General features: G+C 42.8%; 1 protein-coding gene across 1 annotated transcript in view; it reads left to right on the top strand.

The window, feature by feature from the left end:
- The window catches only part of ephb1 (EPH receptor B1), a 256086-nt gene that overhangs the window by 226775 nt on the left and 13204 nt on the right, over window positions 1-16107 (top strand). The window contains exons 10-12 of the mRNA XM_082173478.1: window positions 344-529; window positions 9456-9703; window positions 10810-11025. Of these exons, the coding sequence (XP_082029604.1) occupies window positions 344-529; window positions 9456-9703; window positions 10810-11025 (650 nt within the window). The remainder of the gene's footprint in view (window positions 1-343; window positions 530-9455; window positions 9704-10809; window positions 11026-16107) is intronic.

Below are 16107 nucleotides of genomic sequence, written 5' to 3'. Positions count from 1 at the left end.
CCCTATTTATTTCAGTGTTTTTTTTATAAGAAACTATTGTTGTCATCAGCAGCAGACGATGGGTGCAGTAATTATTTTCATATTTCAGATAAATCCACTCAGTTTTAGATTGCCTCTTGTTTAACCACTCACATTGAATCTGTGTATTTACTGATTCGATAAATGCATTAAAACAGAAATGGTTTATAATAATGTGCTCAGACTTGACCTCCTTTCATTATCATCATAAAATAGATTTACCATAATGTTTTTACAACTGCACTGAAATGAAGACTTTTAATAGCACTATGCGAAAGAAACTTCAGAGCATTTCATTGAGCTGTGTGATTCTGTTGTGTTCTAGAACTCACTTTGAGGCCAGATCTTTCTAACTGCCACACTCCCATGGGCTGCCCGACCCTGCCAGGCTCTCCGGGGATGAAGATCTACATCGACCCCTTCACCTACGAAGATCCAAATGAAGCCGTCAGAGAATTCGCCAAGGAAATAGATGTCTCCACCGTCAAGATTGAAGAAGTTATCGGGGCAGGTGTGTGATGTGTTTCTGCTATGTGTGCATGTGTAAATGCATGAATCACTTTATGACTTTTTAGAGCAAAAAGCTTTAAAATGGCAGACATTTTGAATGCTGTTGATATAACAGTTTTCAGATACCAAAAAAATGAATATTTAAGTTTTTAAAACTTTAAAACTTTAAAAAAACATCTAATTAATCGCAATTTAATTTCACATTAAATTTGTCTGAGAAATGATGGCCAAAAGATAATTTAGGGAGCCTTTTTTAACAATCTAAGCAAATTGTCTAAAGTGCAGGGCGCAAGTTCACTTATGGCGTGTGTCCAACTCCACTTTTGCTAGTTTAACGACGGGAAAAATAGTCGGGAAAAATGGTCTAAAAAGGGTTGTCCTATTCTTTTAATTGAGTTTGTTTTTAGATTTACGTGCGTTAAACCAATCAGAGTCTTATCTCCCATTCCCTTTAAATGCCAGTTGCGCTCGCGCCATGGCGGATTCGCTATTTACATGAGGAAATTTGATAGTGGAAAGGCCGAAGCCGTCTCCAGAGCGCAAACGTAACTGCTCGTGTGCAAGGTAAAAGTGCGCAAACAGACCATCTATGGGACAAGCTGGATTCCACCACATTGTAATCCTTTTATTTAAAATATTTGGCATGTTTGTGTGCTGTTGTGTGTCCCTGTGTGTTTAATAAGCAGAGTGAACGTGCGTTATAGACCCGCCTATAGGGTCTAACTAGCAAAAAACACTTGCATCGCGCTTGGCGCTGCATTGCGCGGGGTGTAAGTGTGACGGAGAGGCAGAGATGGTCGGATCCATTTGCAGATATTTATTACAGAAGATAACAAACTCAAAAGAAGACAAGGGCAATCCAAAATCGTAGTCAAACAAGCAGTAGTCAGAGGCAGGCAGCAAAGGTTCACAAACAAGTTCAGAGTCCAAGTTCAAATACACCAGATCAAGTCAAAATACTGAGTAGCAAGAGATACAAACTGAGACAGGGGTTTGGTAAAACAAGACTTCACAAATGAGAACAGAACAGAACAGTCCAGATAAAGGGGAGCTGAGGGTGCACAGGTGAAACTGATGAAATCATAATGAGGTGATGAGGGAAATGCAGTCCTAGTATGCAGGAGAGAGGGACCTAGTGAGACCAGGAGGAGGCGTTGTCGTGCGTTCCGTGACAGGATTTCTCGCACCCGGAAAGCCTCCGCGCCGTCCACTTCAATGGGGGGAGTCTGAACAGCAGCGACCTCCTCCTGGCTCCTCTCTCTCCTGGGAGCAACAGCGGGTCTGAAAAGGGACACATGAAAAGTGGGTGAGATTTTGTACTGAGCAGGGAGTGACAAACGAAAAGAAACAGGAGTTATCTGACGAAGTATCTTGAATGGTCCAATGAAACGAGGAGAGAGCTTCTTGCATGGGAGCTTGAGACGAAGATCTCGAGTGGAAAGCCACACCCACTGGCCGGGTCGGTATCGAGGACCCTCACGCCTCCTTCGATCTGCCTGATGCTGATAACGGCGAACGGCGCAATGCAAATGGACGTGAGCAGCATCCCAAGTGGCCTCGCTGTGCCGGAGCCAGGCATCTACTGCTGGGAGGTCGGAAGGCTCCCCGGACCACAGGAAAAGGGGAGGCTGGAAACCTAGAACACATTGAAAGGGCGTTAGACTGGTGGCAGGCTTTAGCAGGGAATTTTGGGCATACTCCGCCCAGGCCAGAAAACGACTCCAGTCCTGTTGATTCTGGTGGCAGTAAGTTCTCAGAAAACGAATCAAGTCCTGGTTAAGGCGTTCAACCTGCCCGTTGGCCTGGGGATGGTAACCAGAAGTTAAACTGACATTGATGTTTAATTTTGCACACAATTCTCTCCAGACACGGGAGGTAAATTGGGGACCGCGGTCAGTCACAATGTCCTCGGGCAGGCCAAACAGACGGAAAACCTGGTTGAATAAAGCCTCTGCAGTTTGTAAGGCCGTGGGCAGACCGGTCAGTGGAATGAAACGGCAGGACTTAGAGAAACGATCCACCACGGAGAGGATGGTAGTGAATCCTTGAGATGGAGGTAGATCCGTTACAAAATCCACAGCGATGTGTGACCAGGGACGTCGTGGTACTGGCAGAGGTTGCAGCAGTCCTGCGGGCTTGAGATGGGAGGATTTCACAGTATTACAGACAGAGCATAGATGGACAAACTTGATAACGTCAGACTGAAGAGAAGCCCACCAAAAGCGGTTTGAGACTAACTGAATGGTGGCTGCAATACCTGGATGACCTGCGCTGGGAGTGCAGTGAACCCATTGAAGCACACGGTGGCGGAGATCTGGTGGAACAAAGAGGCGGTCAGCGGGGCATTCTGGCGGAGCGGGATGTTTACTTAGTGAAGTGGTGATTTCAGAGATGATGTCCCATTGAATGGGACACACGATGTTGATAATGGGTTCAGGCTTGGATTCTTCGGCTGGATCATCGAACTGGCGGGAAAGGGCATCAGCTTTGCCGTTCTGGGAGCCCGGTCTGTAAGTAATCTTGAAATCAAATCTTGAGAAAAACAGAGACCAGCGAGCCTGGCAAGAATTCAAACGTTTAGCTGACCTGATATACTCCAGATTCCTATGATCAGTGAGCACAGTAAACGGCTGACGGGCTCCCTCCAGCCAGTGCCTCCACTCCTCAAAGGCGGTCTTCATGGCCAGAAGCTCGATCACCTACGTCATAATTTCTTTCAGCAGAATTGAGTTTGCGAGAGTAGAAGGCACAAGGAAACATCTTAGCTGGATTACCATGACGCTGTGATAACACTGCCCCCACACCTGTGTTAGATGCATCCACTTCCACAATGAATTCCTTCTCGGGATCTGGGTGATGGAGAATAGGAGCAGAAGTAAACTTCTCCTTGAGTTGAGCAAAGGCCGCAGTACAATCCACTGTCCACTTGAAACGTTTACCTCCTCGAAGCAAAGATGTGAGAGGAACTGCAATCACACTGAAGTTGCGGATAAATCTGCGGTAAAAATTAGCAAAGCACAGAAAGCGCTGCAGCTCTTTAACAGAAGATGGTTGGGGCCAATTAACCACAGCTTTGACCTTGCTGTCATCCATAAGGACTCCGTCCGCACTGATGACATAGCCCAGGAAGGAGATGCGTGTCTGATGAAATTCGCACTTGGAAAGCTTGGCATAGAGTTGATTTTCGATCAGGCGCTTGAGAACTGCACGAACATCCTGGACATGTTATTCAAGGGAATCAGAGAAAATCAGAATGTCATCAATGTAAACAATAACTTTCAGATGCAACATGTCCCGGAAAATCTCATTAACAAAAGCCTGGAAAACGGAAGGACTATTGGACAGGCCGAAAGGCATAACCCTGTATTCATAGTGCCCAGATGTAGTCGAAAAAGCAGTTTTCCATTCATCTCCACTCCGTATGCGAATCAGGTTGTATGCGTTCCTTAGATCCAGCTTGGTAAAGTAGCGGGCAGAGCGGAGCATCTCCAAGGCAGCTGGGACTAGTGGAAGAGGATAGCGATACTTGACTGTTACCTCGTTAAGACCACGATAATCGATGCACGGCCGAAGACCCCCGTCCTTCTTCTTGACGAAAAAGAATCCGGCGGAGGCCGGAGATGTAGAAGTGGTAATAAAACCTTTTGCCAGCTGTTCGTCAATGTACGTCTTCATAGCCTCAGTCTCAGGTTGTGACAGCGTGTAAACTCTTCCGTGTTTAATTACAGCCCCAGGTAAAAGCTCAATAGCACAGTCGCCAGCACGATGAGCAGGAAGGTGAGAAGCCTCAGTTTCGCTGAAAGCCAGAGCGAGATCATGATACTCAGAGGGAATTTTCTGAAAATCCACTCCCTTAAGGGAAGTGTTGTGGAGCTCAGTACCTTGGACAGCTGTCCTGCAATTGATCTGGCAAAATTCGGACCACCGGGAAATTCTCCCCTCAGACCAGGAAATTTGGGGGTTATGTCTCTCCAGCCATGGAAGTCCTAAAATTACTGGATGCCCGGGTGAGTAAATTGTGAAGAACTGGATGGTTTCAGAGTGCTGTCTCCCGAAGCTGAGCGTGAGGGGTTGGGTGATGTACTGAACCTCTCCAGTCCCTAGGGGGCGTCCATCCAGGGCTTCCACGGTAACACCGGATTCACATGCGAGGAGGGAAACACGATGAGTTTTGGCAAAAGCAAGGTCGATAAAGTTTCCAGCAGCTCCTGAATCAATCAAGGCCTTTATGTCTGAATCCTGTTCATTAAGTTTCAGAGAACATTCCACAGAAAATAGTTTAGAAGAGCAATTAGAACTCACCGTAGCAGAATTCTTGAGAGCTGGGTTAACCGGACAAGTGGCCTTCAGATGTCCTGCTTCTCCACAGTACATACAGAGATGATTACGGCGTCTCCTCTCCCGCTCCGCCGTGGAGAGGCGTGTGTAGCCAATCTGCATGGCTTCCGACTCCGCGCTGGGGAGAGTACACTCAAGAGGACTGGATCTGAGAGGTGTGTGTCGGGAGCGTAACAAATTGTCAAGGCGGATAGCAAGCTCCATAATTTGATTCAGAGTTTTACCGTCGTCGCGACACGCCAGCTCTCCTTGGAGGTTCGGGTTAAGTCCCTTGCGATAAATGAGCTTAAGAGGTTCCTCCCTCCATCCAGTCTGGGCAGAAAGGGTACGGAAAGAGAGCGTGTAGTCCGCTGTGGTCAAATTCCCCTGGTGTAACGTGAGCAGTAGTTCACCTGGATCCTTTCCTCCCGCTGAGTGTTCGAACACCTCTCTAAATTGAGTCAGAAATTCGTTATAAGAGGGGAAAGAGAGCTGACCTCCATACCAGAGTGCAGTGGCCCATTCCAGAGCTCGACCAGTGAGTAGGGAACATATGGAGGACACGCGGCTCTCATCAGTGGAGTAGGACTGTGTCTGTTGGTCAAAATACAAACTGCACTGCAACAGAAATCCCTTACAAGCAGAAGGTAAGCCATCAAATTTTTCAGGAAGAGATAATTTGGGTTGAATGGAGCTGTTACTCACGACAGGTGGTGCAGAAGTGGGTGCAGCAGGATTAGAAGTTTGATTCTCAGTCGCGTTAGGCAGCGATAGGGATTGAACAGTTCTTGCGAGTTTCTCTGTGAGAGTGGTTAATTTTACCAGCTGTTGCTGATGGGCAGTGAGTACATTAGCTTGATTAGATACCTCGGAGGCCAGTCGACTGAAATCTGCTGGATCCTGCTTTGGTGAAGTCTTCTGTGACGGAGAGGCAGAGACGGTCGGATCCATTTGCAGATATTTATTACAGAAGATAACAAACTCAAAAGAAGACAAGGGCAATCCAGAATCGTAGTCAAACAAGCAGTAGTCAGAGGCAGGCAGCAAAGGTTCACAAACGAGTTCAGAGTCCAAGTTCAAATACACCAGATCAAGTCAAAATACTGAGTAGCAAGAGATACAAACTGAGACAGGGATTTGGTAAAACAAGACTTCACAAATGAGAACAGAACAGAACAGTCCAGATAAAGGGGAGCTGAGGGTGCACAGGTGAAACTGATGAAATCATAATGAGGTGATGAGGGAAATGCAGTCCTAGTATGCAGGAGAGAGGGACCTAGTGAGACCAGGAGGAGGCGTTGTCGTGCGTTCCGTGACACTAAGATAGGGCCCTTAAAGTCATTATTGTTTTAAATGAGAAAAGCATCAAATATACATTACAAAAAGTAGCTTTAGAAAGACATATTTGATTTAAAGGTAGGGTAGGTAATCCTGTTCAGAAACACTTTTTTTTATACTGGGTGAAATGGTCCTTCCATCCTGATAGTAGTCAATACATTATGTGTTTAGAAAAAGGAATGAAAAAAATCAGACCTCTGTAGCAGCTGCAGGACAGTAAAAACTCTGACCAATCACTGCCATTCGGTGCGAATGTAAAGAACCAATCAGATGCCTTCATGTCTCGTGCCCGCCCCGAGCCCCACTGCGCGCGCTGCCCGGCGTGCACTCATCACATGTCACCGTTCCCGGAAATATTCAGCTCAAAGCACCTGCATATGCAGTCAGCGAAGGCAAACAAGGCAAAAACTACTTCCTCGGACCCTGCCCGCGCTCTTGAACGACCTCCTCTGCTTCGCCCTCAACCCCGGACCTGTCCTCGAACCGACGATGCGGTACTTGTCTCCGGACTCGGAGTGTACGTTAGTCTTCATTAGAGTCAACAATGTTTTCATCATGGAAACTCTTACATGCAAAACACCGTATATGTTATGAATCTTACACGAAATTCATCTTCATCACAGTGTAACTGATGGTAATGGAAAAACGTGTATCAATGCAACCTGTTTTTAGTTTTGCCTTTTAAATATAGCTCGTTACCGAATGAAACTTTACCATTATCGATATGCTAGCTTGATAGTGAGTACTAAAATAAATCTTATTTGTTTATATTCATAGTGATAAAGTTAGGTATTTTATTACATGTGATTCTGACATGATGTCACTGTATGTACTGCGCTCCTTCCTCTCCACTCGTCTCAGGTAATAAATGCGTCTTGTTCCAGCCTGAGCGTTTGGCGTCGCGCGTTCATGTGTTTTGGGGGCGTGGCTTTGGAAGGAGCTCAGAAGGGAGGGGGTGGAGTGAATGGAAATAATGAGCTGTGTTTATTGCAGATTAAAAGGTCTACAGTCACTCGATTTTTATATTTTCTTTTTCAGAGTACTTACATTTTAATTATGTATTGGTATATAAAGACAGTTTAAACAAATTTGGAATGTTTTTTTTTTAGAAAAATGATTACCTACCCTACCTTTAATTCAACATATAATTTATTACACAAACTTTTATGCTACAACGGCCATAATTATTATTTTTTTTTTTATTTTTTTTTTTTTTAGAAGCTACATCTGAATTGGTATTTAGATATATTTACAGAACAAAACAGTTTGGTTACCAACATTCTTCAAAATATATTTTAGTATGTTCTGCAAAAGAAAGAATGTCATACAGGTTTAAAATGTGGTGAGGTTGAGTAAATGTAAATAAACAGAATTACCCCAAATTATGAAATATTAATTTTTTTAGTGGAATGATTCTCTAAATAAGAAACCAAAACTGCCAATTGCTGGCGATAAATGTCTAAATGAATAAGTCATTGAGTAATTTATTCATTTGATTCTTTCAAGTGGCTGATTCATTCAGGAATGAAGTAAATGACTCTCTTTATGAATGGGCCATTGAATCATTGGTTCACCCGATTGATTCTCGTAAAACTCGTATTCATTACACACTGTGTAAATGTTGAAATGAACATTAACAAACATTAATAAATGCTCTATAAGTTCATTATTAATTAATGTAAACTAATGTAGTTAACTAATGTTAACTAATTAACTAATATATTATTGTAAAGTGTTACCATATGATATACTGTATATACAGTGTTAGACAGGGGCTTTTCTGGGACAGATCTGAAGCACATATATCTCTCTGAACTTTTATATACCCTCAGTATGTCTGCATTTACTCACAAACACAAGAAAGACACACAACACAGCATCCTGAAGGTCTCTGCTCTTCTCCTCGTCTCTTTGCCGAGTCATGGTGGAGACAAGTTATGACTCACAGTCTGCTCTGATGCAGAAAGCTCAAGTTAATCCACTGATGCACCTCATATGGATTTCACACAGATCATAACAAATACTCTCAACCTTTTAGCACTAAAACTCAAATCAAAGTTGATAGAGTTTCTCTTTAACCTATCCCTTACTATTTTTTCATGAGTTATATTGATTTTATAACACTTCTGGCACCATATAAATAATCAAGCTTGGTTTTGTTCCAAAGTTGCTTCTAGTGAAGTTATTGTATGCAACCTGGGGTTTAGTGACATGCTGAATGTCAGAATGAACCCAGTGACTCAATCATGAGTCACATCCATATGGTTGGGAGCTGCAGTTTTTGTGTTAACAGGCCAAATCCTTAACATTTAAGCTGCCACATATGAACTGTTTGAATAATTTTGGAGGTTCATTTGGTAACTATATTTTTAGTTCTCTAGAGTTAACAGTAGTCCAGTCCCAAGCTAAGGCCCTGCCCCAAATTGCACACTTCATATGGACTTTCGGTCTTGTGGACTTACAATGGCTGCCACATGTCCGTTAAGTCCATGAGACTGTAGGATGTCCCATTTAGTCATTTTAGGTTTCAGAAGGGTTCTCATGAGCGCCCCTCTGTGGTCGATATGCGCCCTCAATGCGCACTTTTGACTCCTTTCCGACAGTCAAAGCGGCGTTACATCACAAAGGTGCGGACTCAGAGGAAGACCTCGAGTGTTTAGGGTGCCATTCAGGACAAGGCCTAACTCTATTGGTTGAGCCATGTTTAAAAGTTGACATTGTTTGCCACATTTGTTTACTTAGCCTACAAATGGTTTACTTAACATGAAAAAGTTACAGACATCTGCTTGATTAAATCCTGAAATTCAGTGATAATACTCTAAATTTTTTACTTAAACTTTGGGACTTTTAAGGCTTCTTTATTTCCTATTTGCTTTAGAAGTTATGTAACATCCAAATTTACTTGGATTGACCAATACAGAAACTTTTTTGCTGAATCACTGAAGTTTTCAATTGGGGTGGTTCGTTATAAGGATAAATTCAAGTAAGTACATAAGTGATTCTCCATCATGGAGTCAAACAATATAACTTCTCAAATTCTGACTTTCAATCATTGACATATTTCCGACAGGTTTTGTTTTTGGGAATCCAATTTGCTGTGTAATTTATTGATTCAAAGCTCTTTCTACTCCTCCAAACATACACATTCCTATCCATTGAATTGTGAAGTTTTAATCTACTGTCTTTAAGTTATGAGCTTGGATCCTTAACCACTTTATTGTTTTTATGGTCTAAATACTCTCCCACTCATTCTTCCTCTCTCTGCGCCCCAGGTGAGTTCGGGGAAGTATATAAAGGTCGACTGAAACTGCCTGGAAAACGAGAGATCTACGTTGCCATCAAAACACTGAAGGCGGGTTATTCTGAGAAGCAGAGACGCGACTTCCTGTCTGAGGCATCAATCATGGGGCAGTTTGATCACCCCAACATCATTCGCCTTGAAGGGGTGGTCACCAAAAGCCGGCCGGTCATGATCGTCACAGAGTTCATGGAGAACGGGGCACTCGACTCTTTCCTTAGGGTAAATGCAACATCTAAAACAAGCACACTCTGTCTGTCTCTCTCTCTCTCTCTCTCTCTCTCTCTCTCTCTCTCTCTCTCTCTATTTTCTTTCTGTTTCATTCTTTCCCTCTGGCATGGAGAAGTACACTGCTTAATCGATGTTCAGCCCGTTTTTTTCAATCTCATGGATTGGTTCTCTCTAGCTTTGATCTGGTGCCACAATAAAGGTTCTCTTTGAAGTCGGCTTAAAAATCCACCACATCCGAGTAGCGTCACCATCGATCCACACCCCCACCCCTGTTTGTTATTGTGCGCTCAGTTTCAAAGCTTTCACTTGCGCAACATGGCGACTGTGTACAGAAGTTTCGAAGGAACTGTAATGTCCCCCACTATGTGCTGTTAACATGTTTTAGACAGCTACTGATGAAAAAAATAAAATCAATATGTTTATTTTATGGTTGTGCAAATACTTTATTATAATTATTTTATTTATATTTATTTTGTCCGTGCTGCTGTTAATCTCAAACTATTGAAGGGTTTGCCTTTGTGTGAAATGATCATTTTATTTAATTAACATGTTTCTAAAAATACATCCATGTCTCAGAACGACTTTCAGCTGTTTGATTTCATGCTAACTGCAACAGCCCTAATTCATGGGTACAGTGGATATGTATCCATCTATCCATCTATCTATCTATCTATCTGTCTATCTATCTATCTCTCTGTCTGTTTGTCTGTCTGCCTATAAATTACATTAAGTTTGTTACAATTAAATTTTAATTGGAGTTCTACATCCTGCTTGCTACCCCTATTCAAATTCAACTCAGTCAAGGAACTGATCTGAAATTTAAAGGGACTCAGTTCAGTTCTGAATGGTGCTCAACTCTGATTGTAACCCTACTCTGAAAGTCTGATTGGTTGATACAAATTTCCTTCCAGAAACAAGTATGTTGATCCTAGAACATGTCCTACTTGTTAAGCTTTTTGAACTAGAGTGAAACAGAAATAGATGCTTACATTTTTCAATAACCACCACATAGAACCAAAAATGTGTACAACACCAAGAGCTCATTTGATTGAGCTTTGACATATTGGTGAATGTCATGTGATTGTGTTGTGTGGTAGCAAAACGACGGGCAGTTCACGGTGATCCAGCTGGTGGGGATGTTGAGGGGAATTGCTGCAGGGATGAAGTATCTGTCGGAAATGAATTACGTCCACCGAGACCTGGCTGCCCGCAACATCCTGGTCAACAGCAACCTCGTGTGCAAGGTGTCGGACTTCGGCCTATCCCGTTATCTGCAGGAAGACACCTCTGACCCCACCTACACCAGCTCACTGGTAAGACTTTGTCAAACTCACCACTTCATTTTAACAGAAGATAATAGGTGCCATGATTGGCACTTTTGCTTGAAATAATTGAAAAGGTATACTGTACGTCATTTACATTCTTTGGTTTTATTTTCTCATTCTTATCTGCTTTATTGTCTTTTATTTCCTAAAATGTCTCCAGAATGAAACAGTGCATTGTCTCCCTGACAGCACACGACCATTTCCTGGAAAAAAGGCTGCATTTAAATTCTGTATGTGATTGAACAAAGCCAAGTGACTGGACTTCCAATAGCCTGTCTCCCCAAATGGAGTGCTTAGACTTCCAGATTTCTCTATTATGTATCATTAATAGGCATCCAAGGCATCATTAGCCCTCCTGTGCTGCAGATCTTTAATATTAATATGAAATACTATTTTCTCCTGCCTCCTTAAAGACTCTCTATTCAGAGCACTGTGATATTTCTGGTACCGTGAATTCACCACGTTGGTAATTATCTGGGTTTACTGATAATTCATTGTCTTGTTCCGTCTTATCAGACCATGTTATGATTTCTGTATTAGGCTAGTTTCGGAGGAACTGGTACATTGACAGTCACACTTTTAGTAGGGTCAACCATTTCAATGCATAATTCCTCTGCACTGCAGAAAAACAGCCCTAGGTCACATCCTTTATTGAACGTGTTTTAAATTCACTTCAGACCTCTCATCGAAATGTCCCATGCATTGTAAGCAAACAATTTCATCTTTTACACTCGGGTGGTTCCTCGGCGCTGGTGATGAGAGATGTGAGGCGGATGATAAGGAGACGAGACAACAGACAGGGAATATTTAGCTAACGTTTTGTCTCTCTTGAAACGTGTGAAAGCTCATTAAGCCCCAAAGGCAGCCGCCATTCACAAACAGGATATCCTGTGGTGACTGTTGATTGACAGGGATATGCGGCAAAGGTGTGAACTGGGGTGCCCTACTGATGTGACATCTCTGTCTTCCTTACTGATAGAGGGAGAATTTAATTACCCCCCCAGAGTTTTTTTTTTGGGGGGGGGGGGGGGGGGGGGCATTTTTGTTCGCTTGTCAACATTTTGTGCCCTTTGTTTGTTAGCTTGGTTTAGGTTGATACAATTATACAACATAATCTATCCATCTATCCATATTTCTGATCTATCTGTCTGTCTGGCTGTCTGTCTGTCTGTCTGCCTGCCTGTGTGTCTGTGTGTCAGACATAGTAGTTGTAGCTTGACCTTTCTCTTTACTGAGTTCTTTGCATTGGGGAACGGTGACACCAGTCATGTGAAAGGGAATTCAGTGTTTTGTTCCATTGATGGTGCTGTAGAATTTATCCAAGGATTCGCAGAAGACATGAAGGTTTAAGTTTCTGTGATGTGATGTGATTAACACACAAATACACACACATCCATCCATCCATGCATGCAGTGCTGATCTTTCAGGTTGTTTGACTTTGTTGCTTCATCTGTCATTCTGTCAACTCTTTCACCAATGAATCACTCTCTGCGTCCAATATCACTGTTTTATCAAAGGACACAGGCTTTCCCATCAAGCACTCCTTTTTGGTGACAGAACACTGATTAGGTGCATTGACTGTGAGTGTGCATATCTATCTATCTATCTATCTATCTATCTATCTATCTATCCGTCCGTCCGTCCGTCCGTCCGTCTGTCTGTCATTCTTTCTGCCATTCTTTCTGTCCATCCATTCGTCTTTCCATAGCTGGATAGAAAAATGTAATACCTAAACAGCTCAGTCACATTCAGTCATTCAGTCTGGACACACAGTACAGTACTGTACCGGACTCTTAGGATGAGACATTTGTAAGTATGTCTGCCCATCTGTCTTCCTGTCACATGGACATTTTGCTTTTTAAATTTGTTTTCAGCTGATTTATGTACTGTGTCTAACTTGAAGATAGCACAATCTTGTTCTAAAACACATACAAACTAGCCAGTGAGTTCCTCGCCCAAAACTGGAGGATTCCTGGTCTTGGAGGAGCTGATATAGAAAAGGGAGTGAAATGGAAAGTGAAGAAATAAAGAATTGTCCCTCACTTTCTCAGCATGAACACAGACTTCCCTCTCGCTGTCAGCATGACAAGTGCAGTGGCTGTGTGCTGTAAATGGAAAATAAAACTATTTACACTGAGGTGGGATCTGAATGTGTGACACCCCCTCACCCTGCCACCCTCCTCTCTGTCACTTTCTGTTTTCCTCTTCCTCTTCCTCTCCATTCCGAGGCATGCCAGATTGTGGAATGTGACATGCTCATTCTCTCTTTCATGTTTATTCACTATTTCAATTCCTTCAGTGTCTTCAGTTGTGTTCCCACACTTGTCTTCTCAGTTCCAGGTGTTAAAGTCTGATGTCCTTTAGCATCTCGTGCAATTGTATAGTCTTGTTTAGCCAGACTTTTGCCTGTTAGTGTCAGGAATGGTTCGCATTACGACTTATTCTGGCCAAGAACTGTCACTTGGTTCAAACTGCCCAACTGCTGGCAGTGGAAATTGGCCTATGACACAAAAAAAAGCCATCTGACCATCAAAAACCAGTTGTCTGGTTTTGTTGCATCAGTGTTGGCAACTGTTGCTCCTGTACTGTTGCTCATGTAGCTCAAGCAGTAGAGCTAGTATTTGTGTTGAAAAGAGAAAGAATGACCTCACCACCATCAGAGTTAATACATGTATTCAGAGTTAGTACATGTAGAGTCTGTTCATCTGCTAAAAAACCTCTTTGTAAGAACAAGAAATGCATCTGTGTGTGTGTGTGTGTGTGTGTGTGTGTGTGTGTGTGTGTGTGTGTGTGTGTGTGTGTGTGTGTGTGTGTGTGTGTGTGTGTGTGTGTGTGTGTGTGTGTGTGTGTGTGTGTGTGTGTGTGTTTGATGTAGTCTGAAGTGTCACAGGTACCTAAGCCAATATAAGCCCATCAGTTATTACATTCCCTGTCTGTATGTGTGTGTCAGTCCCCTGTGCAGTGCAGCTGAGAACAACATGTGTGCTCATTTTATGCTTCTTAATCTTTCCTGATCTCACAACAGCTTGCTTTGAAAAATTATAATAGTGTAAAACAGCATTTAGATGGAAAGTCTCAAGGTCACTATCACGGAGCCAGATTCATTCTGAATGAACACTGATTTATGCTTTCATTTATGCCAAGGAATACGTTTTTGTTAGAATCTTAAAGTAACACTAGATTTTGTGTTGTTATATATTTTATTTTTCTAAGTGGATGCTTGAATGTTGCTCAGTGTTTTTTTTTTTGTGTGTTCTTGGTCTCGTATAGCCAGACCTTCAGACTGATGGCAGAAGGTCTGGACTCTGGAATAATCACAGTTCCTTTTGTTCTGTGTCATGTTTTAGGGGTGTGAAAATGTAACGTCAATGTCCCTACAATAACAGACCGGTGTGTAAAACTATTGGACGTATTTTACTTTAATAAGATTTTGATAAGCGCTCATTGTCACAGTTGTAAACACGTCACCGTTTTTCTTCCATGAGGGGGTTTGGCATAGCAGCATCTTTGTTTCCAGGCGGACCGTTAAAGAACGCGACACACACGTCTGAGACTAGGTTGCTCTAGGTGGTTGCTGGGTGACTTTCAGGGTGTCCTGGGTGGTTGGTAGGATATGATGATGGGGGTTGTTGTTGCAAGGGGGGTTCTGGTTGTTTGCCAGGATGTTGCTGGGTGGTTGTTACTAGTATGCTGTTCTAACAACCAACTAGCAACATTGTAGCAACCACCCACAACACCAGCTAGCATCATCCAAGCTGCCACCCTTAAAACCATAACAACCACCCAGCAACATTCTGGCAACCATCCATTTGCTATATGATGCTGGGGGTTGTGGTTGCAAGAGAGGTTCTGGTTGGTTGCCAGGAGGTTGCTGGGTGGTTGTGGTTTCTGGTTGGTTGCCAGGATGTCACTGGGTGGTTGTTAGGGTTTTATGGGTGGTTGCTTGGATCTGGTGTTGTGGGTGGTTTCTTGGATGTTCTGGGTGGTTGCTACAATGTTTCTAGCTAGTTGTTAGATTGTTGCCAGGATGTTGTTGGGTGGTTGTGAAGGTGTTCTGAGTGGATTCTTGGAGCCCTATGATATTCTGGTCCCTAAATATGCCTTGTGTGTTTTCTTCAATGCATGTTTTGGGGATTTTCATAAATTGTATCGCTAATAACAGTAATTGTACACCTCTCCTCAACAAGACACTCAATTTCAGGTATTCCCTATGTCCACAGTGGGGCCAAGTTACACTTCAGCCCCAAAAATACATAAGTACAAGCAGTTATAAAACTGTTGTTTGCCCTTTTAGTGTGTAATTTGTACTGCAGCATTTTTTGTGATTTATTTTAGTCAATATGAACTATCAATTTAGTCTCAATTTCCTGCATGGGTTTATGCAGCCTTGACTCTTGCCTCTCTTGTAAAATGTTGACTGTGAGCAGATTGGTTATCAAGTTATGGAGGATATCAACACCATTTTACCACACAGCTGTCCTCGGCTGTCATTATTTAAACATGAAATCTGCCCTTTGACCTGCAGCATGGCCACAGTGCCATGTGACAGACTTGATCCCAGTGAAAACAGTTCACAGTGGCATACAAGTGCTGCTTCATTTAAGCACAAAGAACTCTTAAAAGAAAAAGAAAGAGTGAGAGAAAAAAAAAACTTAACCTGGTTATGAAAGACAAGGTCATAATCTAATATTAAAAATCCTGGATGGGAAATTGAAAGGAATGGATGATAAAGGATTAGGTGAGCGTGGTTTAATTTGCACTGTCCCCGTTGGGTGTCTGGGCGGTGGCGGGGCGGTACGGGACCGGGAAGAGGGGGCGAAAGGTTAGATACGCACGGTTAGCCTACTGCTATCTGAACCAGCTCCCCTGACGTCTGATTTGCCTGCTGATGTTATTGCAGCACAATTTGGACTGGAATTTGAAATTAATGTAAGTGAAGGAGATATAAGCAAATTAGATCTGTGAGGCCCACAGAGAAAGCGAATGGCCACGGGTTATAATTTAAAAGCAGTTAGACAAGGTGATCTAGTATTCATCAATTTTGCAGCATTGGTTTGTTGACATCTGTGT

The sequence above is a fragment of the Leuciscus leuciscus genome (assembly GCF_965113295.1).
Source record: "Leuciscus leuciscus genome assembly, chromosome: 6".
In the NCBI taxonomy this organism is placed as follows: domain Eukaryota; kingdom Metazoa; phylum Chordata; class Actinopteri; order Cypriniformes; family Leuciscidae; genus Leuciscus; species Leuciscus leuciscus.
The sequence above is the reverse complement of the archived record's forward strand: the minus strand, read 5'-3'. Positions and strand labels throughout refer to the sequence as shown.